The sequence below is a fragment of the Thermobia domestica genome, chromosome 8 (genome assembly GCF_964235325.1).
Source record: "Thermobia domestica chromosome 8, izTheDome1.hap1.1, whole genome shotgun sequence".
In the NCBI taxonomy this organism is placed as follows: domain Eukaryota; kingdom Metazoa; phylum Arthropoda; class Insecta; order Zygentoma; family Lepismatidae; genus Thermobia; species Thermobia domestica.
Genome location: NC_137461.1, coordinates 176,098,377 through 176,122,835, shown reverse-complemented (window position 1 = coordinate 176,122,835; position 24,459 = coordinate 176,098,377). Strand labels below are relative to the sequence as shown.

The window sequence follows — 24,459 nt, the reverse complement described above, 5'->3', positions numbered from 1 at the left end:
TTTGTACCCTTAATAAGATTATTTTTGGCATAATCTTTTAAGCCCTCTATACTTGATAAAACATCGAGCTTGAGGTAGATGCCGTGTTCAAACATTCATGTCAATGGATTATTCGGTTTGGTGTTGTGTGATCAAGGTCAAACCTATAGCAACAATGGGAAATTCGGTCAACGGAAATTCTTATACTAAAATGTGTTCTTTGCGGCATTTCAATCTTGGAAATAAAGTTTAACTGTGTTTAGAAGGGGAAAAACTTGAAGCTATTTAACTCAATTAAACAACTTGAACCCATTGTCGTTAAATTTTTTCGATATCTTCGCATTAGAATTTAGTTGCGAGAGATGTTTTTTCAGTCTAGGAAACTTTGTTGAAAAAAAAAAAACTAACATGGCAAAACATTGGTTAGATTACGGTGCACCCATGTCGGAGGATTTGGCTGCCAATCACTGTTATATTCAGTTCTAGTTTTATAGATGACGAGAATTATTCGCTTCTCAGTTTTTGAATTATGTTTAGACGAACTTTACCTATCTCTTGCATACTACAAAGGCCACTAAGTAGTGTTGTAAATAGAAAAAAAAAACAGTTCGTTTTTTTTTCAGAAATGTACGTTTTTTTTAGAAAAAAAAACATTGCCTCTCGTTTTTTTTCTAAATTTCGTTTTTTTTCAAATAGTCATTTGTAATGCATCTTACGTCTATTTAAGTATTAAATATTTTTATGTAGGTATAATCACCGTAAAATGCAACATAAATTAAACGCTAGATACTGATACACTACAAATATTTTACAATTTACATGAATACCATACCTATTAACAATTCGGGTTTCTGCAGTTTTCATCAATATCAACTAAGAAATAAAAGTAGAAATGAAATTTTGTTTTTTCGTGAAAGCAGGTCTTTAGTAAGTACGAAAATAATGTCACGAACAGTATAAAATTCATATAACTTATCTAAAGATAAAAACTAATACTAATTTGCCTAATAGTATTTTTCTAAATGCCATATATAAATAATTTGTCGACTAGATACATATGATATACAGAGCCGGCTCTACCATATATGCAAAACGTGCATTTGCATGGAGTGGCAAGTTTGGATGGTCCGGCAAAATCTGTCATAAGTATATTATTTAAATTAAATATTTCTTGTTGGAAACAGACTTTATGATGATGGTAGTTACATTTACTAAGCTGACCTTCTATTTGAATACTACATTCATAAATTATGTTTAGGATGCATCAGTTTAAGGCCACATGGACAATGCTAAAGCAAATAGTCGAATAAATCCGAGCACAAATTACTTGATTGTTGCCAAATGCAAGAATTCAATTCTCGAATAGTGGTGAATATCTGTTCCATTTAGTAAGTTATCACAGTTTTGATATGACAACTAGTCTTGTTTTTGTCAGAAACAAGTTCCTTATCATTGAAGATAGAAACAAGTTTTTTACAAAATGTTAACAGATATAGAAGAGAAATCAAGAAATAAAGATAAAAAAACTAGTTGCACTGGAATTGCAAACTGATACATTGAGATTGAAGCTCGATAGTGAATTCTATAAAAAGGATTACCATCTATCCTCTGCAGGTGTGTTTGCTTTATGTTTCACTAACATAATAGATTAATATTTAAAAAACACACACACACAACGGGATTGCATTTTTAGTGAGTATTTAACCCTTATCCGGGCAACCGGGGCCTCCCAGGCCCAGTAGCTTCATCTTGCTAAAGTTTCTCAATAACCATACATATTTAGAAGACATAAAATACTGAATTCTTCTATCTTTCGTCGAAGTTAAAATCATGAACATATCGAGTTGGTAAAGCTTTTTTTTTTTTTTTTTTTAATTTGAAAATCTTTTCCTGACGTAACCGGGCAACCGGCGCCTAGGAGGCCCCGTATAACTTTAGTGAAATTCCTGTCAAATATTATATCAAATTGTCACATAATTATATATTGAACACGTGACTATTGTAACCTTTAGTCGGAACAGTATGTGGCAACAGGCATTGAATTTTGAGTGTTCTGCACTTAAAATATATACTGGGCCTGACAGGCCCCGGTTGCCCGTTTACGTTACAAAAATGTCTGGACCGGATTTGCTATTGTGCTTGGTCGGCTTACAAAAGCGTGACACGAAGTTTCGCTACTTGACAAAAATATATACCGGTACATTCTAGACTAGTCTGAACAGTAAGTGACAATAGGCATTGATTTTGTGTATTCTGCACTTAAAATATATACTGGGCCTCACAGGCCCCGGTTGCCCGTTTACGTTACAAAAATGTCTTGCCCGGATAAGGGTTAAGCCTTTCTGAGTGCAACTGCACTTACCCTCACCTTTGTTGTTCATGCTGGAGTTAGGGCTGTTCCGATAATCGAGTAATCGATAACAATTCGATAAAATTTCAAAACCGTTTCATCGATAAAGAATTTTAATTTTATCGAATTATCGAACTTTCGAGACTCCCGAAATGTTTGAGACTCTCGAAATGTTCGAGACTCCCGAAATGTTCGAGACTCTCGAAATGATCGAGACTTCCGAAATGTTCGGGACTCTCGAAGTGTTGGAGGCACTCGAAATGTAAGAAACATTATACAACTTCGAGACACTCGAACTGTTCGAGAATCTCGAATTGTTTGAAAGCAGAAACTACAGAAATATATCAATATGATCGCATTTGTCGAGTCGCTTGAATATTTAGAAAAGTTCGGGATTATCTGAGTGTTCGAAAGAAACGATGTATTCGAGGTTATCATAGTTATATATAATATGTATTACATATATGTATTAAAAGTTCTCTCCTTAGCAATATAGTGAAGGAAAAGTTTTTTCCCCACAGATCTGTACAAGATTTAAGCAGCCTGTCAGAAGAGAGAAAGAGGAAGAGAAAACATGCTTCACCCGAATGGAATTGGAATCCAAGACAACATTAGTCTACTAATAGTCACTTTGCCGATTGCGCCAATAACGGGGCAGGCAGAAAAATAATTCGATGTCGAATATGATTTCAACAAATACAACTTTGCAATAACTTATCAGATGAAAAAAGTTGTTTGACTAGTTTGGCTGCAAGAAGAAATCATTGGAGAGGTGAAGGAACCGAACTGTTCATCAGTACTTTTGATAATACCCGAAACTTGGATAATACTCGAAATGTCGATAATACCCGAAACTTCGATAATACTCGAAATGTTGATAATACCCGAAACTTCGATAATACTCGAAATGTCGATAATACTTGAAATGTCGATAATACCCGAAACTTCGATAATACTCGAAATGTCGATAATACCCGAAATGTTGATAATACCCGAAACTTCGATAATACTCGAAATTTCGATAATACCCGAAACTTCGATAATAATAGAAATTTCGATAATTTCAAATACTCGAATGGTTTGGAGTAACCGATGTCACCTCGATAAATTTTCACTCCCGAAGTTCGATAGGTCTTCAGCCTTATCGAACACTCCTAGCTGGAGTAGCATACTTAAAATCATGACTTTTAAGATTTGTTCTTTCTGGAGAAAGGGGGAGGCGGCAAATTATGCCATTGCATGGGGCGACAAATTGACTAGGACCGGCCCTGATGATATGTATATAAAAGACACGAATATAGGATGACTCAAATTGAAGCAATGCAGGATGTTTCAAAATTAATATTAGGGTTTTGAAACTTTGTAGTATCTATTACAATTAACTTACAATTATAAATATTATATAAAATGAAAGAGCAACTCAAACAGTTTTGTACGCACGCATGTACATGCATTGTTTCTTCTGTCTGCCGTTAGAAACAGCAAGCAGCAAAGATGTAAACTGGAGAGCAGAAAGTTTTTTGTGTTTTAATAAAGACTGAATCTGTACAGTGCAACGGTCTGTGTGAAGAATATTAAGGAGACGCTTGCAACTACATCCTTATCGTTTGCAGTTGCTACAGGTCTAAAGTCTACAGACTACGGTTTACATGCCAATTTCGCAAGTGAAATATTGCTGCATAACAATGAAGATTTTCTGGATCGTGTCTTCTTCAGTGGTAAATCGACATTTCACCTAAGAGCTAATGTGAACACTCATAATGTTTGTATCTGGCCGTCAGCAAATCCTCAGGAGATGGTACACTTGAAACGAGACTCTCCTAAATTGAATGTGTTTTGTGCCATATGGCGGAAAGTTTATGGGCCTTTCTCGCCAATCGACTAGATGTGTGCCGTGTGACGAATGAATCTCACATTGAACACTTGTAGCAAAGACTGTTTGAGGTGCTCTTTTACTTGATGCATTGTTTATAATTGTACGTAAAATGTAATAAGTACTACGAAGACTTAAAACCCCAAAATTCATTTTGAAACACCCTGCATTTCTCACCAACAGTGTTGGAACTAAGATGTAAAAAGGAGAAAAATTTCCTTATAAAGTTATTGTTTACAACTACGATAGTATTATTAGTCGAGACTATAACTACAACAACAACATGAGTTAGTAGTAAAACAAAATGTAATCAAATGTATACTCAGTGGCCCAGGTGGCCAAAGTGGCACACACGGGTGTGTCATTTGTTTAATCCACTCCTGTGTGGATACTAATTAAGATATCGGGATATTATTCTTGCAAAATATGGTTGGACTATAGTTTATTATATTAATTTTTTCTTCTTTTGTCGAATTTCCTTCTCAAATTTCACCCCAGTCAAAAATGCGAGAATTTTCTGATTACAAATTTCCTTTACTACTTTTTTCCCTGTAGCTTCCTTCGTTGTAGAAAGACCTCCTTAAGACTTCCCAAGTATATACCTCGGATGGATACCTAACTGATGACATCAATTGGACGGGCCTGCGCGCAGTGTTGCCAATTAGGGAAATTAAAATTTTCCTAAATTTGGGCAAAAATTAGAAATTTTTATTTATAAATCCGTACCTATACGTCCGAGTGCAAATCAACTTTCGCCAATCGAACATTTGTCCTTACTTAAGAAACGCAAGTTCAGATCGTTACAATGGGATAATTAGGGAACGCACGAAGAATTCATACTTAGGTTCTAACCCTTGATTTTTCTAATTTTTCCCTACTTTTCTGTTTACCGTAATATATTTTTGGTAATTACAAGTTTTGTTCCTTAAATATCGTCATAACACTTATAGAATATATTAGTGGTGTACCAATGTTTAATTTAAGATAGTTTACGTCTGTCTGGTAGCAGTATTACCAGATACAGAAAATTTTAATTCCAGATTTTAGGGGGAAATTTTGGAAAAAATATCTGTTTTGTCTCTATTATTTCCCTCTTGTTGGCTATATCGGACCAAACATGCCAGTATTTGGAAGTCTCGTCTTTGCTCTACACAACGCACTATAGAAAGTTTCAATAGGATAATTAGGGGAAGTACAGTTGAGGTTTACAGTAGACCTTGTTCTCTAATTGGGAAGATAACTGTGATTTTTTTTAAAGGTAGAATGAGATATTTTTTATTGACATGCTTACTTTATTAGATGTCATACTACTTGTAGGATATATTAGAGGGATACCAAATCTTATTTTAAGATAGTTTGTGTCTGATAGCAGTGTTGCCAGATACAGAAAATTTTAATTCCAGATTTTAGGGGCAAATTTTGGAAAAAAATCCCTTTTTCATTTCTATTATTTCCTTCTTGTTGGCTACATTCGAACAAACGTAGCAGTGTCTAGGAGCCTTATTCTTAGCCTAAGCAGTGCACCATAAAAAGTTTCACTAGAATAATTAGGGAAAGTACAGTTGAGGTTTATAATAAACCATGTTCTGTAAGTGGTAAGAAAATGGTGAATTTCTGAGGTAGAATGAGATTTTTTTTAAATTTCATGCTTACTTTGTTATATATCGCCATGATACTTGTAGGATATATTCTTGGAGTACTAAGGTTTATTTTTAGATAGTTTTCGTCTGTCTGATGGCAGTGTTTCCAGCCAAAACAATTAATTCCCGCTTTTAGGTGAAAAATTCGGAAAAAAATTCCCTTTTCCCCTCTAATATTACCCTCTTACTGGCTACATTGAAACAAACGTACCACTACCTGAAAGCTTCCTCTTTGCCCTACAGAACGCATCATAAAAAGTTTCAATAGGATAATTAGAGAAGTTGTAGCCCCGGCATATTTGATTTTTGCTTGTGAGGCGTAAAAAGTGTCAAAATTTCATGTGTATGACAGAATTTTTTCTTTCTCTCTTTGGATAAAAGCAAGCGACTACAGGATTTCACTGTACCTTGCCAACACACCAAAGATTCTTTTTGGTGATTTGAACCCATATAGCAGGAGTGGTACTAGATACAAAAAAAAAAAAAAATTGAAATTCGGTTAGGGGTTTTTTTGTAAATTTTCACCCCTACATTTCCCTCAATAATTTTCTACCCATTGGCAACACTGCAATGCAACTTACACCAAAAAATAGTCACATCTATTTTCTAAAAAACAAGGCCTTAACCATATCAATCGAATGGGTTTTTGAGCAATAAGTCACTAACTGGAAATGTAGAAAAACGCCAAAAATGACCTGGGGCCGAAAGGAATAATCACACAATTTTGCTAGTATATATGTATAAAGAAACAAAAGATTTGTAAGTTACGAGGGCTTCGACTCAAGTTCTGTTGATTATTTCAATAATCTGCAACGTAAATCAATAAATAATAGTTGCCAGAAAAAAAACAGACATTTGAAAAAAAAACATGAAAAAGAACGATGTTTTTTATTGAAAAAAAACTTCACAGAAAAAAAACCGTTTTTTTACAACACTACCACTAAGTTTAGTTTAAACCGGAAACCAAAATCATCTTATAGAGAGGTTTTTAAATTTCATAAGATGTTAATGCACTCATCTCTGTACATACACAAAAGCATTATCTTCTGTAAGACTAATTGGAATTTGTTTAAGTTTAATCCGATGTTAATTCACATAATACAAAGGACGTTAGTTGCTGGGCTAGGGGAGGTGTTCAACTTAATCAAGATGTTCCTGAAACCACGCTACCATAACTCCAGCTGTATGAATGGGCTCGATAACATCCTGCAATATGGCATCATAATCCGGAACAACATTTGGGCCATAGAAAGCAAGGTACCCTGAAATGGCGATATAATCATGGACAGTACAAGAGTCAGCACAAGATCTACTGAAAGCGGGGATATTACGACACATGACATTACAGAACCTCCTACTTGTTTCATGTTTGGGCGTCACATGGATCTGTTGGCATCTACTACGTATCTTAGCCCGTTGTTTGAAATAAGATGAACTGTGATATTTATGTCACGTTTTCAGTCATTAGCGGTCCATCTATTTTCTCGGCACCATTGGCGTCGTGCTTAAAGTATCGTAGTCTTCATCAGCGATTTCGCCCGTGCAAACTACATGTCTATCATGTAACTCGCGGCGGACATTGATGATCAATGCTTGAGTCTGTCATTTGTACCGCAGTTGCACGACGGTTCTGAATGAAAATCCGCTTGGTCGCACCGTCACTTAAAAGCTTTCTTTCGACCAATGTAACCCTTTTGAAAGGTAGTTTTGGCGTGAGATGATGACGTCATCACCTTGGAGATTATTCCTCGCGACACACCGAACACAGTCGCACCACAGAACCGAACGAACACCAATAAGATGTCCATTTCAGACTGTCACCACCTGCTGAATTTACTGCACACTTTCGCTGATCACGTAGTACTGACTTTCCCTAATAGCACTACCACCAACTGCCTGGCACTGCAATTACTTCCTGATCGTTGTAGATATTTGATGAGTTGCAGCTCAAAGTCTTTCCGTTAAATGGATAAGTATCTATATTTTCCCCTCCTTCGCTAAGTAAACTAGAATGAACAGTGTGGCTGTTTCTCGTTGCTTTCAACATCGCAGTATTCCAACCGTAAATACCACTATAATAGCGCCTGAGACCAATGTTACCATTAGAAATAACTATGAATTTCGCAAACTTTGGAATAACTACTTCCTTCTTCCCACGCACTCTTTTATGGTTACTCAATTTAGACAAAGACAAAGTGTGTTCCTTCTCGTAGTTAACTACCACCATTTACCGGCAGCAGGCATTCCTTGACATGCGACATATAATCGTCGCAAAAATATTTAGTACCAGAGATACATGTACAAAGAGAAATAGAAGAAAGGTCTTGAGCGATAAAGGATAATAATAATAATAATAATAATAATAATAATAATAATAATAATAATAATAATAATAATAATAATAATAATAATAGTAATAATAATAATAATAATAATAATAATAATAATAATAATAATAATAATAAAACTGAAACAACAATGACATTTATAGTTGACATAATCGTGTTAAGTTGAAAATAAAAACATCTTTCATATAGTGAAAGAGTTAGAACGATTTTCTTTTCATATCCGACTAACAAAAATTGGTTTAGTTCGCTGGCTTGAAGTTTATGCATCCTTCTAGCATTGAAGGCATGTAACGACAGTTTAATGTATACACACGAGCAAAAGTGCATTCAAACTTCCATTTTTCATATCCTGCAACGTTAGACAACCAACAATACTCTTAAGGTTCGCGGGTTGGAACCTCCATAAGGCGTTCTAGTTTGCTCGAAACATGTCAGTGTAGAAAACAGCAAAAAATAGAAAATTATCCATGCCTCTGCAACGAATAAAAAGTCAGGTAGAATTCGCCTCTTAGTATTTACAAAGCAATACATATCATGAGAAAGTTACAAAGAGATCGTCTTTAACTCTAGACATACCAAGGAAAAATCAATGTCAAACATTCACTTTATTTCACAGGTTACAGTATTTTGTAAAATCTGTGAATGTTTTACATTATTCGTTTCAACGTTAGCTTCACTTTTGTTACTTATCAGTTTTAATAGCTCTAATAAAACTTTATGAAAAAAGTATCAGATTTTGACTTCCATTTTGTTTTGCGACAATATTTTATCACTAAAACCATCATAGTTTTTATTTTTTAAATGCATTATTATTATTATTATTATTATTATTATTATTATTATTATTATTATTTTCGTTTACACATTAAAACTAACAAGAATATTTTCTGAAGTTATATTACTAGTTTCCAGTGTGTTCGAAAAATGAAACAAAAAAGAAAAAGAAAGACAATCTAAGAAAGTAAAAACATGTTATGCAGTGTATGTCAGTTTAATTTGCGAAAACCATTGCATAAGTAGCAAATATGTCATATTTTTGAAATCTCACACATAGTCACACTTTGTGTGTACATGACATGAGTTTGTGTAATTTAATCCCCAATTAATGATAGAAGCGTGATTTTATTATTAGCATATACAATATGAAAAGAAAATGAGTTCTCTCTTGTAATACGCCGTAAGATATATCATTCACTATCCCTTGTTATATTCTAAGGAATCGAGAACTGTTATTTCGTAAAGAAGAATAAACAAAAGTGAATTAAAACATACTCAAATATGAATATTGATGAATGTTTCGGCTAATATTCCAATTGGAAATATCTCCACTCTCTCTTTCTCTCGATTAACCTGTGCATGATTCTTGCATCTCATCTCTAGTTGGAGAACTTTGAGTAAATAAAAGTCATTACACATCTTGCAAGTACAAATTAAATTCAACCCGCGACCACAGGATTTCTAGCCTAGTGCCTATAACATTTAAAAAAACAAAAACTCCGTGACTAATTTTTCTATTTTCGCCGCTTTTCAGGACTACTAGACACGACAGGGGGCACGAACACAGAAACATCGAGAACAGTTAAAATTCCACCCTTGTTACTACAGAGGAACTCGAACCCCCAATGGGCTTCACATCACGATCATCAGCCTAACGCCTCACACCGCTCGGCTACACACACCGGTTAACACCTCAGCTATTCTTTCACTACTGTCGTATTCTTCTAACTTGAGACTAGTGTCATGAAATGATAAGCGGAGGGAGAATAAAGTGGAAACACAAGCTTGATCTAAAGAAAAACAAAACAGAAATAAACACAGAAACTTTCACTTTCCCGAATTAAGACTTAAGCAGCCAAGTGTCAGTTAGGAAAACCCTTTCGAAGAAATCTTGAGTGTGACACAATATTTCTTTCCTAACATAGAAACCTCTGTCTTGGTATGTATTAAAGTAATTACGCTGAAATCTAAAAATGCGTGTTGAGTGGTAAAATAATATTAGGCTATCTGTCAATATCCTTGTGTGTTAGTTTGTCTTCTTTTGATTTCAAATTTAAATTAGAATTCTCTGCATTCCAGTATTTTATCATGAGAGAACCAGAGTAAAATCAGAATATTTCGTTCTTATTAAAACATTTGAATCCTATACGTGTGCAATTTGGTACATACACGAGTTTTTCCTTCCACTTAATACCAAGGTAGAGTCGTCTTAGAGTAGCGGTGTGAGCATTTGTTTCATAATGAAAGGCTATTGAGTTCGATTCCACATAGGTCATGGGAAAATTTTTATTACTTACAATATTGATACTTCTGATGTATAATAACATGAAAAATATTCCATTTCTCTCGGTCTTCGAGCTAAAACGACCTTCTTTACAGAGGAAATATTAACAACATGACAACACATGTCAGCAGCCTTGATTCGTTCTGTCTGACAGTGAGAACGTAACGTGCTTAGCAAACAGTTCATGAATACATGAGGCTCATTCTTTGGACCTAGAGCTTAGACACTAATCCTTCCAAAGTATTTCTTATAAGGCAGTTCACCCTTAAATCCTGTAAAGAAACAATTGTTTTCTTTTTTCCTATCATTTTCGGTAAGCTTTTTTTGCGTTTATGTGTCTAATTTCACACTTCCAAGTGTTGCTGATTATTCTAGAGATTTTAAACCGAGAAGTCTTATAAGTATTTCTTTTGTACTAAATTAAACAACCATGCAATATAGGCACTAAACACCAATTTTAACATAATTACATTTGCAATTTACACATGTAAAAAGTATTACACATTTAATTATTTCGCTTATATCTGCATGGTAAAAAAATGAATAAATTATCTCAAACCGAGTTTCGAACTCTCGATCTTCAACTTTCACAAGTTCTTTACGAAGATAGAACGGCTCAAGATGCTTGTCTACTGGTGACATATGTAAGGCATGGAGCTAGCGCCTATATAAAGAAGAGAGGGAAAATGCAATTCCCTCTGTATAAATCTGTGGGATTTCTGGTGGATCTAGGCTTACTTTTCTCGACTCAGTGTCTGAACAAGCTTCCAAGTTTATGTGAAGAGGAGTGTACTACTAAAACAGCCCGAAAATGTCCTCAATTTTGTTGGAATAGACGTAATATTGAGGTCTCGAACCCTCAGTAATACTACTACTACTACTACTACTAATAATAATAATAATAATAATAATAATAATAATAATAATAATAATAATGAATAAAATTCCCTATGAGGATAGATTGTATTAAAAATTGTAAAATCGCCGTTAATATTAGGCACAAGTTACAAAATAGTCGGGATTGAAGTGAAGTGTCAGTACCACGAGGACATATTCCCTGGGTACGTCCCTACAAGTAGCTAAATGTTACACGAAAGTTTTCCAGTAAACTTTCGTATAGAAAGTAGGGCTACTATACTCACAAGAGGAGTAAGAAAATTTATGTTTTTAAGTTTTACTTTCCATGATTATGCCGGCTAAGCTAAGGGAGATGTTGATGATGAGAATGAGAGAAATAGTGTAATGAAGAAGCGGGAGGAGACAGAATCCCGAGAAAACCCTGACACACGGCGTTTGTCCAACAGAATGCACACTGGGGAAGCTGGGATATCGAGGGACACAAGATCCAGAGCAGAGTGGGCTACGACTGAAATAACCATAAAGAAGACGCTTAACCTTTTTCGGTATAGGGTGAACCATTAAATTCACAAGGCTTCAATAATAATAATAATAATAATAATAATAATAATAAGGCAAAGCTTATAGAAAAATCGGGATTTCAAGGATTTGGTCCGGAGCTCCAGTACACACCTTTGCAACTACCCAAATATTAAACGAAAACGTTCCACTAAAGTGTTATGTAGAAAGTATTCTACCGTATGTTTCAAGGTAGATAACTGTAATGAAAATAACCGAATATCAGTGAACAGTAAGGCATATAATAAACTAACCTTTAGGACATGCATAAATAATTAAAAAGCTTTACTACGAAAATCCTACACACACCATAATTCGATGAGCTCCGAAATACAAAGTAACAAAATAGCATACAAGATTCAGTCTACAGAGGAATTGTTACTTAAGGAGTGGACATATACTATTCCGAGAATCAAGATAAGAGGAGAAATGTTTACGATACTTTTCGTCCCGTCTGGACTCTCATTTAGAAATGGAGACAATAATTTAAGTTAGCCTTGTCCCGTCTCGAATGTAAATGTTAATTCTCGTCTCAAGTTTGTTTTGTAACGAGAAGAGAAATTCCAACATTCTCGTGGAACAACACTAAACAAAACCAAAATATACTTGCAAATATCAAATTTTTGCTTATAATTGTATGACCTGAGGGATAATAAGCTCCTCATTTTTAATCTTCTATGAGAGAATTATTATTATTCCTGAAGATTTGATAGTTCAAGTATTGAAAAATCCAGGTATTCAAATATCTGAAGGTAACAAAACATGTGTCATCGCCGACCAATTGCCACGAGAAATTCTAAACTAAAAGATAAATTTATCAGCTCGGGATCCGATCCGAGTACCTTCAGATTACTGGCTAAACGTCATAACCCTTTCCGGCACCTGGTATTTTGGGGTATTTTTTAGACTTTCAGTCAAGCAGCTACTGCATCGTCACTATTTATCCTAGGATCATGGTTCATACCTCATTCTCTTCAGAATAGAGCTGGCTTTCAAATGGTAACACTTGCATGCTCATACCATATACCAGAAGCGGGGAAAAATGTCAAAGTGAAAATTTCGGAGGGAAAAATTTTTTCCTTGAACTTTGGCCCCCCTGGACCCCCCTGTGTGAACGTAGCCATCTAAAAAAATCTGGTAGATAGTACTTGGTATACTGAATGTGTGTGCCAAATTTCAAGTTTCTATCTTGAATAGTAAGGGCGGGAGAAATTTTATCAAAAATTCCCACAATGCCCCAAATTACCACAAAACACTATGATCTCAGGGAAAAAATTCCTGAGACATCCCTAATTACCCTAGGGAAATGTGTCGCCCATATTCTCCTCTGAATAGAACTGCCTTTCAGGCGGTACCATTCACATGTCTCCATCATGTATCTAAGGCGGGAAATCCCAGAAAAAGGGATTTTGTGGTCTAAATTTCCCGTTCTTCAAATTTTAGTTCTTCTGGACCCCCCTGTTTTAACGCTGAAATTTGAAAAAAAATCTGTTAAATGCTACTCGGTGGAGTGAATGTTTGTACACAATTTCAATCTTCTAGGTGCAAAAATAAGCCCGCCAAAAAAAAAATTCAGAAAATTCCCCATGTTATCCTATACAGAAGTATATTTTAAAAAAATTCACTGAGACGTCCCTAATTACACTAGAATAATAATTCGACCGTCATTCTCTTCAGAATGGAACTGCCTTTCAGACGGTATGACTCACGTGTCTTCATCATGTATGTGAGGCGGGAAAATCATGAAATATGGGATTTTTTGTCTAAAAATCCCTTTTTTCAAATTTTTCCCCTTCTGAACCCCCCGTGTTTTAATGCAGAAATCTGAAAAAAATCTGTTAAATGCTACTCGGTGGACTGAATGCTTGTGCACAATTTCAATCTTCTATGTGCAAAAATAAGCCCACCAAAAAAAAAATTCAGAAAATTCCCCATGTTATCCTATACAGAAGTATATTTTGAAAAAATTACTGAGACGTCCCTGATTACCCTAGAATAATAATTCGACCGTCATTCTCTTCAGAAGGGAACTGCGTTTCAGACGGTATGACTCACGTGTCTCCATCATGTATGTGAGGCGGGAAATCCCAGAAAAAGGGATTTTTTGTCTAAATTTCCCTTTCTTCAACTTTTAGTCCCTCTGGACCCCCCCCTGTTTTAACGCAGAAATCTGAAAAAAAATCTGTTAAATGCTACTCGGTGGACTGAATGTTTGTGCACAATTTCAATCTTCTAGGTGCAAAAGTAAGCCCGCCAAAAAAATATACCCACCATGTCCCATTTTTCCCTATATAGAAGTATATTTTTCAGAAAATCCCTGAGACGTCCCTAATTACCCTAGGATAATGATTCGACGGTCATTCTCTTCAGAATGGAACTGCCTTTCAGACGGTATGACTCACGTCACCCGATCATGTATGTGGGGCGGGAAAATGACGAGAAACCGGATTTTGGGGGTGAAAATATCTCTTTTCACCCCTTTGAACCTCTGGTTCCCCCCCTGTTTTAGCACTGACATCGGAACAAAACATCTGGTAAATACCACTCGGTGGACTTAATGTTTGTGCAAAATTTCAATCTTCTACGTGAAAAAATAAGCCCGCCAAAAAAATAATGAACATAGGCTTAATAAGGGAAAATTTCTATTTCAAAATTATGACGTCACCACCTCCTATGTCTGGACGCAGGACGGTCTTAAACCATACAATGTATCTGGACTTGAAAAACAAAAAAAACCGGACGAAAAAGCTCAAATAGAAGAGAAATAACGCAATATACCATGAAAAATGCGTATCGTACAAAATATACGATAAGATCCCCAAAGGGTTAACCAATAAACCACGATAACTACGCGATGAGCGGTTCGTCTTTAGTGTGTTTCCGTTAAGTTTCCTTCCCTCCAGGTATAAAGTTATACGTTAGTTTTCTTGGTCTCAGAACGTCTTTCGTATTTCTTTTATTATGACAAAAGTCAATAATGATTGGCAAAGTGTATAGTAATAACTTGAGTTGTGTATAATTCTCATACTCGCATTTGTTTCCACAGCAATCGCCAACACATGGTCAAGAATTAATGTGCGCCACGATTAATAACATCGATTTCAAGAAGGGTTAAACAATGCAGACGCGCGACAAAAATCTTTTTGATAGATAGTAATACATTATTTTACCACTAACAAAGCTCCTTTCAGTCTAATTAATTGAACACCTACCAAGACACACAGGATTCTATGATAAAAAATGAATACTGTGTCACACTCCAAGTTTCTTCAAAAGGGTTGTCCTAACCGAGACTTCGCTACATAGGTTTTCATTCGGCAAACCGAAAGTTTCTGTATTTATTTCTTTTTTAAAAAATCAAACATTTGTTTCCTTTTTTCTCCCTCCGACCTTCATTTCACGACACCACTCTGAAGTTAGGAGACTACGGCAGTAGTGACAGTATAGCCGAGGTGCTATAGGGACTAGATTAGAAATCATGAGGTCGTGAGTTCAAATCCCCTATAAGTCAATTTAATACTTCTAAATTTAATTTGTTGTTGCAAGATGTATGATGACTTCCCTTTACTCAAAGTTCTCCAACTAGAGATGAGCTACAAGAATCATGCACAGGTTAACCGAGAGAGAGGAGATATCTCCAATTGAAATATTATCCCAAACATTCATCGTTATTCATATTCGATTAGGTTTTGGTTCAATTTTGTTTATTCTTCTTTACGAAATTAGTTCTCGATTCCTTAGAATATAACAAGGGGTAGTGAATGATATATTACGGTGTTTTGCAAGAAAAACTCGTATTTTTTATTTATAGTAAATGCTCCCAGTAAAAACATGCTTGTATCATTAATTGGGGATTAAATTACACAAACTCAAGTTATGTGCACACAAAATATGACTATTTGTCAGATATGAAACACATAACATTTTTCTACTGATGCATTGGTTTTCGCAAATTAAACTGACACACACTGCATAACTTGTTTTTACTTTCTTAGATTGTCTTTCTTTTTTCTTTCGCTTTTTTGTTTCATTTTCCGAAACACTGGAAACTCGTAATATAACTCAAGAAAATATTCTTGTTAGCTTTAATGTGTAAATGAATAATAGTAATAATAATAATAATAATAATAATAATAATAATAATAATACATCTAAACAGTAAAAAAAGTAAGATGAGTTTGCTGATAAAAGATATTTTCGCAAAACAAAGATGGGGCCTAATGACTTCGATCTGATTTTTTTCATAAAGTTTTACTAGAGATGTTAAGAGTGTTAAGTAACAAAATTGAAGGTAACGTTGAAACGAATCATGTAAAATTTTCAGAGATCTTACAAAATACTGTAACCTGGGAAATAAAATGAATGTTTGACCAACATTGATTTTTCGTTGGCATGTCTAAGGTTAGATTTCTTTGTAACTTTCTCATGACATCAATCGCTCTGTAGACACTAAGAGGTTACCTCATTTTTTATTCGTTGGAGAGGCATGGATACAAGTATTTTTGTATATTTTGCTATTTGCTGCACTGACATATTTCAAGCGAACTAGAACACTGGCAGAACGCCTTGTGTTGTTTTCAACGAACAAACTTTAACAGTATTGTTAGTTGTCTACCGTTTTAGGATATGAAAAATGGAAATGTGAATGCACTTTTGCTCGTGTACATATAATTCGAGTTGAGGGCGAACTCATTCGTAACTAATTGGTTACCGTAGGCGCCTGTGGCGTGGGAGATCCGGATTCGATTCCTCATGTGGTTCGGACTCCACGTTAATTTGTAGGACCACGTTCCATTTAGCCTCTCTTCTGAGCGGGATGTTAACTCAAAATCAACTCAGTCTGAAAGCGAGCACGCAGAATGTACATATGAATCCCTCAAGTGTTTACGAAAAAATGTTTTCTTAAATCGTACTGTAAGTCTTGTTTTACTCTATTATACTGGAGAACAATTTAGTTTTTGTTGTCATAAAGATTTCAGTCTTAGACGCAAAGTAAACCCGACATTTTACAATTACAAGTTGACAACACCGACATTTTTGTTTTCCTTTTCCAACCTTCCGGGGGTTTCGAATACCCCACAGTCGAGTAGGGGACCAGAAATTTTCCTGCAGAAAATTGATAATATTTCATTCGGTTTTTGAGCATTTTCTTGTATAATTCTCTATAACATAAGGGGATATTTTATTTAAGAAAGTTGTTGGCGGGAGATCAGTCTCTCGATATCCCCCCGTTACTACAGAGAAAATCTCCAATGGTTTTCAGTCATTATGTGAATAGAAATACAATCTCTTAGACAACATATTGTCACTGCATTTCAACATTTAAATAGCCGGTATGTCAAGTCAAAATCCCAATAAAACATACGGTCTCTGCTTCCTTTGCACCTCGAACATTACTTTTAAAAATTTGTTTTACCATCTAGTTTACCTTTATTTCTGCATTGTCGAATGAGAGTAACTTCATTCTTTAATGCGTCTTACTCATTTTATTTCTTGTATGTTGTCTCTTTCAAGGCGGAAGACAAAATTGAAATAAGTGGAAATAGAAGAGTTATCACACACACACACATACACATACACATACAAAACGATCTTCCGATTTATCATTAGAGGCCACGCATCACGTCACTTCGACAGTACACAACTTATTTTCTGAAGGTAGCTGTTACAGAAGATGAAAGAGTAATTTAATGAAAAGTAATATTTTAATAATAATTATTATTAATTTATGTATGTTACAAAACTGGCAGTGATTTAATAAGAAAGATACATTTACACAAATTTAAATAATTCGGAAATTTCTAAAGGATAATGTAAGGCTATAAGAAAAGAAAAGTCTGGATCCTATCTTCTCATTAATAAAATATACCAGTGATTTCTTTTCAAACTACGGACGGACCTTGATATCTTTAAATGTTCCCCGAAATTAATAAATTGTGACTACCTGGCGAACGGATCATGCCCTCTCTCCTTATAAGTGGACTCCATTAATGACTGTTACAAACACGTTACAAATATTTTAACTTCCCACAACGGGAATACAGGAAGGAAATTTCACTTCGATTTTAACTCATTTTCGTACGTTAATGATAATAATAATAACAATGAAAAAGAATTAGTATCTGTACCAAACACGTACAAAAGGACAGATCTAGGTATATTATATTTCAGTATGCGAAAGTTCCCTTACGATAATTAGAATTATTGACAATATCCAGGCAAATGCATCATTTATGTAAAATACATTTCGTTCTCTATTTAAAAATCATATGATAGAAAATTCCATATTGTTCTACATAATTAAAAGTGATCATGTACTAATATAAAGAAATGTTATTTACATACACTTGTTGTGACCTTGAGGCTCAAGTATCATATGGCAGTGTTGGAAGTGAATGATTAATAACTGATGTGGCAGTGAAAACATGATGCATTTTTACAAACAAGAGAAAGTTAGACAGGAATGCAACACACATCTTTACAATCTTCACCAGTCCATACGGTTCCAGAACACTTTAAACTGGATAATGTTAAATACTTACATATTTTAACCTACAGATTTAGAAATTAGTCATATTTCAAAACATTTCAATAAGAATACACGATTAAGAAATAAAGTTTTACAACTAGTAATTAGGTACATTATTAAATGTATTTAATTAAACATGGAAGAACATCTAACTCAGTTCTTGACTTAGAAAATCTTCTGAACATTGTATCAGAGATTAATAAAAATGCTTAGAATGGAATGCAACATACTAGTGCATGAAGAATAGTTAGAAAATATATGCTCTCCGTTTAACTTTGAAGACAACTGGAAGAATGTTAAAAATGCCCAACTAGATGCGTGAACCAATTGACTAGAACACAATTATATTTAATAATATTGTTGTTTGTGTCTTTTCCACTTACGAAACTAATCATGGTACAATTTCTTTCATATATCTATAGGCACAACAAAATTCTATTTTAACTTTTGTAACTGAATATACACATTTCACAGTTAAATAATAGAATATGTTAGACAACAGCTATAAATACATATGACAACATAACTTACAAAAGACTTTCGTGAACACAATATGGCTAATTTAAAAAAAAAACTGGACAATGAAAGACTTTTTCTATACAAAAAAGCACCAATAGGATTTTAACCTCGCTCAAACGAATAACGCTCTGGTTATATAAAAAATAGGATTTCCTCTTATACTATCACAAACATTATTTAAATTGTTCATTATAATACTTGTTACGTTACCACCACAACACTATGTACACGATTCTCTTCATACATTAAAGGAAAGCAGAGGAAAAGAAACAAATAAGAAAGATATATAAAGACTGGATTGTCGAGTAGACCACAACACTTATCTTTGAAAACAATTATATAAAACACTTGTACAACTGCTCCCTAGGCTTGTCTCTCGAAACCTCATCTATTTTAGTCTTTACATCAAGGTCATAATCAGGGAGTTACTTTTATGTATTTTTAATACAGACTTGACATCGGCTAATTCGTGTTCGAAGGTTTCCAGCTTTCAAAGTGTCAGGCTGAGGACTAGCGAATTGTTCAGTCTCTTGAATAGTTGCCAGCCAAAAGCTATATTTGTTTGAGAAGTAATGGCATGTACCACGTGCTCCATTACACTCAATGAAAGGAGTTGCACGAAAATCTTCGAGGCAGGAACCTGGGCTAGCTAATGACTGGCCACCACCTCCTGCTCCAGCAGCCGTGTGCTAACGAAAAATAAAAAAGACCGTTTAATACCTTATGTAAAATATATTTGCAACTCTAAAAGCAAATTACAGCCACAGAGCAACTATGTATTGAAAATTGTAATCTAAAGAGAAAATTATATATATTCTAAAGTTAAAAGTATAGAGAAAGTATATGAAGATTTAACATCGATAAAAATTCTTTATTTTATCACATAAGTTACCTGACCCAATAGCACTTTCGAAGTTAGAAGTAATTGTTTTACATTGACGAATATGATATGCAAAATAAAATTATTACGATCGTAATCAAAAGGTTACACAGAAATGAAAAATATAAACTTTATTTTTAGTGACTATCTTCGTTAATTTTAAGAAAAAGAAACTTCTGTCCTGTAATTGTCGGTCACTTAAGTCACTCTCTGATTCTATTTATTTCCAACACATGGCATGATTCGAAACACAAGATGATATGATTAGTTTTCTTCTCTGTTTCATGCTTCAGTGTAAGCAGTAGTAGGTTTATGCATGTAGATGAATGTAGTAGGTTTAATATGTGTCAGATAGGCTAACAATGTCTGAGGACTGTCCATATTGGTAAATAAATTATATTTAGTATATTCTAAAGCGCTGGCCTATCGTTTTTCAAGTATTAAAAGAGATTGCATTCAAAGTTTGTAATCTGATTAATTTTTAAATACACATAATTTCACGTACGTTACTGTCACATGTTACCAAATGTCTCAGTAACTTACGTGACTTCAAAGAACACCTCTGACATAGAGCAAGTATAACTTCATCAATATAGTGTGTCATTCTATAGCACAATGATATAAATAATGACTTCCAAACTGATGAATAATATACTCTTTCAATCTAATGCAAAACGGACGCCGATCGACGGGTTTGCATCTGAAATAAAATTTGTTGGATTGGCTTATCAACTATTTTTTAAACAAAAATTCAGTTTTCTGATTTCTTTGGCTGAAAAACTACTGTAATCAATTTAATAAATGCAATACCACATTTGGTACAAAAGTTCAAGTCTTTTTGTGTTTCAAATTAAATGCTGGTCACATTCTTAAATGTAGTTTTCTTACCGACCATTTTAATATATAATCTTTTTTCATTCTTTTATAAATGTGTCAAATAGAGAAAATATTTAGAACATATATTTTGTTATTCTTTCAGAGTATAAGAATTTTTTTAAAAACTGTTAACGAATGGAAAAAAAACAAATTGACTTTAAAAAAGTAACGAAGAGAACACATTTTTTGGGTACTCGGTACTTTAATCTGCACATAGGTAGGTACTGAGACGGAAGAAAATGGAGTAAACTTTAGTACAGCAATTGAAGACATTGGGGAAAAAAACGTCAAGTCCAAAAAGTGAAAGTGTAAAGGATATAGCTTCAAAGGGTTTTTCGTCATCCGATTTTGTTCAAACTTGGGAAACATATACTAGATCGAAAATAAATCGACACGAATTCTTTTTGTTTCTTTGGAAAATAGGTTAAGGTGTAAAGGGTCCCTTTTCAAAAAAGGGTTCCTATGTTTAAAAGGGACACTTTAATGTAACGAAACTGCCGATGCAAAGATGACTTCAAAGTCGTGTTTTGTCGTTTCTGCGAGACGAAGATACGTGTTTCGTCGTTTTTGCGAGAAAAGAGTTTCAGAAGCTATGGCCCTCTTTGAAATGACAAAGGACCACGCACAACCCTTACGAAAATTAGATTTCGGTGGAATTGCTTGAAACGTGATATGTGGTAGATATTATGTTCCTGAGAAAGTTTCAATGAGCACAACCACAACTCACTGACCGTTTGGCTACTACAGGGCCACTTTTTTGAAAACAGTCGAAGATGCCGATATTCCGGATTTCGGTAAAAACGTTTAAAACCGTAATATGTTGTAGATATTGTGTTGCTGAGAAAAAGTCTCAATGGGCATAACCAACAATCTCTGATCATTTGGCCATTACGAGGCCATTTTTCTGAAAGCAGCCGAAGATAGTGATACTCGGGATTTCGATGAAAATGATTCAAACTGTTATGTTGTAGATATTGTGATCCTGAGAAAAAGTTTCAAAAGGCATAACCACCAATCGCTGAGCGTTTAGCCACGGCAGTGACAGTTATTTGAAAACAGCAGAAGGTAACGGTATTCTGGAATTCAGCAGAATTGCTTGAAACCTTGGTATGTTTAGATATTATCCTGAGAAAAATCCTGATCCTGAGAAAAATTCTGAAGAGAGAGACGCGCCCATCACTGACCGTTTGGGAACTATATGGGGCAATTTTTTAAACGAGCGGAAACTAAATTTTCTGGATTTAGATGTAAAAGCCTGAAACCATGTAAATATCGGCATCCTGAGAAAATGTCTCAAGGGACAGAACCGCAGATCACTAACTGTTTGGTTACCACAGGGCTACTTTGTTGCACTAGGCGAGGATAACGATGTTCTGAATTTCATTGAAAATGAGTAAAACTGTGATATGTTGTATATCTCATTATGAGAAAAAGTCTTAATTGACACATTAATTACTGACCGTTTGGAAATTACAGGTCCAGATTTTTGAAAAGAGCGGAGTATAACGATATTTTTGATTCCGGTGTAAATGAATGAAATTGTGATATGTTGTAGATGTCGTGATCCTGAGAAAAATATCTAAAATTTTCCAGATTTTTCCTTTGTCTCACACGATCAACGTCGAAATGTTGTTTATACTTAAATGATGTTGGCCGCTAATCTCCCCATCCCCTTTCCGGGTTGTGGGATAGGACTTTTCAGGGTTTCATGACGAGTGGAGGAAAATTTCACTTCTTTAATCTGTTCTCTCATATTTACGGGATTCACCGGAGATTAGTGCTATGTATGGTCTTATATTGCCAGTGAATTAACGGAGGGATTAAGACGAGAATTTACTTTGAAAGCTGACATTTTATCATATAATGCATCTATTTTGATTTTTGTGCTTATCTTCCCCTTCAGCAGTAAGACAATGTCAGACGTTGACCTACTGATTAACGTGGAATCCGAACCACATGAGCTCTCGCCGGAAATCAAACCCGGGTGTCCCACGCCATAGGCGCGTACACTAACCGGTTAGCCACGAAGGAACTTCATATAATGCATTGCGTCCAATTGTAATGACTGTAATGAAATCCCGCAGTTGAAGTAATGAGACTTTACAATTAGGGCAGTTAATCTTCTTTTGGTACTCAGCAGATCTTAGGCGACATGTCGTACATATGTTGTTCGACATGTTAATGTGTGATGACGAAAGTGAGGAGTGAACGACCTAATATGAGATATTTGTATAAGATTACATATCCTTTTAGTATTTACCTTTGTTGACACAGAAAGAGAATTCGTTTTTTCCGTTGGTCGCTCCTGCTCATTCCAGCCGTGACATCACGGCGGCGACTACTTCATATGCGCACGTAGAGAAAGTTTGTATTAGGTACCTTTTAAGACTACTCTTTTGCAATTGTAGAGGATGTACAAATAAAATACAGGAATGTTAGAAAACTATTCTCAAAACTATTTGAAAAAATTAAATATAAAAGAAAAATAAGAAAATTGAAAATATATAATGAAAATAGAAAAGTATTTTATTATAAGAAAAGTTATATATAGAATATTTATTTATTACACTATAGATATACATATACTAGTTCTTCTTACTTAATTGTCATTACAACAAAACAATTTAAGATTTGAATCACGCTATATACAATGTTATTTACAATATACAATTAATTTACAAATATCCATTTCTCGAAAATACTATTTACAATGTATACATAATTTAATAAATGAAAATATATATGAAAATACAATATACAATTAAATCTAGAGTAGAAAATTTACAAATATACGGTATTTAGAATATATATAATTTAATTATTGAAAATAATATTTACAAAATATTACATAATATATTATTTACAAAAATGAGGGTGAGGTGCGGCGCACGTAAGTTACAAGGTGATATAATAACTAGAATTTGCGGACGTAAAAGGAATCCTATAATTGAGAATTCGCATATGGTATATCTGGGTAGGGTTAACGAGAATGTATGATTATCGTAGATGTTTTCACTCCATTCACACTAATACTTACATTACGTTTACGTTTAGCTAGTATATTTCACTTTTGATATACTGAAAATTATTTATAGTAATACATTCACGCATATACTCTCATCATTCAGGACTTTCACTTTGATAACCATATGAGGTCGTCTACAAGCACGGTGTCGGTCTACAAGGCATATTGCATGCTTTAAACAACCAGTCACCCTACTTGTGCTCAGATCTTCAACGCCTCAAATCAAAATCACATATACTCTTGCCACGTTTAGTTACATCTTTATGGTTGTTGAAGCACTCATCAGATGAAAATAATCTATTGCAATCACTAGATTCATGTTTGATGTAATGGATAGATAATTCATGGAACTTATCACAAAATGATTACTTTAGTTCACATTTATGATAAACTCCATCATTATTGAACCCCTATTAACAGGATTTACGAATACTCTTTTTCCGAGAAGCTTACGATCGGTCCCCATCGACTGATAATGGTTCTCTTCTGATATGGTGTAAATTTGCTTTCCAATCTTTAAGCCCAAATATAGCACATGATATTCACCAGGATTAAGCTTCCTATCCAATACAAAAAATTAGAAATTGAGGTCACCGCACAAAACGGATGTACTCTAGAAGAGACAAAAAGATACAAACTACCTCGTACCCAAGTATCAAATCATTGTCTATGAGAGAAAGCTTAAAAGTTATAAATATCATGTGCTATATCGAGGCATAGAGGGTGGAAACCAAATTTACATG

General features: G+C 34.5%; 1 protein-coding gene across 1 annotated transcript in view; it reads right to left on the bottom strand.

Moving 5' to 3' along the window:
- Nucleotides 1–17,573: 17,573 nt before the first annotated feature.
- Nucleotides 17,574–24,459, bottom strand: part of LOC145693356 (uncharacterized) — a 1,437,468-nt gene continuing 1,430,582 nt past the window's right edge. The window contains exon 32 of the mRNA XM_081769283.1: nt 17,574–19,624. Coding sequence (XP_081625409.1) covers nt 19,367–19,624 — 258 coding nt within the window. The 3' untranslated portion in view covers nt 17,574–19,366. The remainder of the gene's footprint in view (nt 19,625–24,459) is intronic.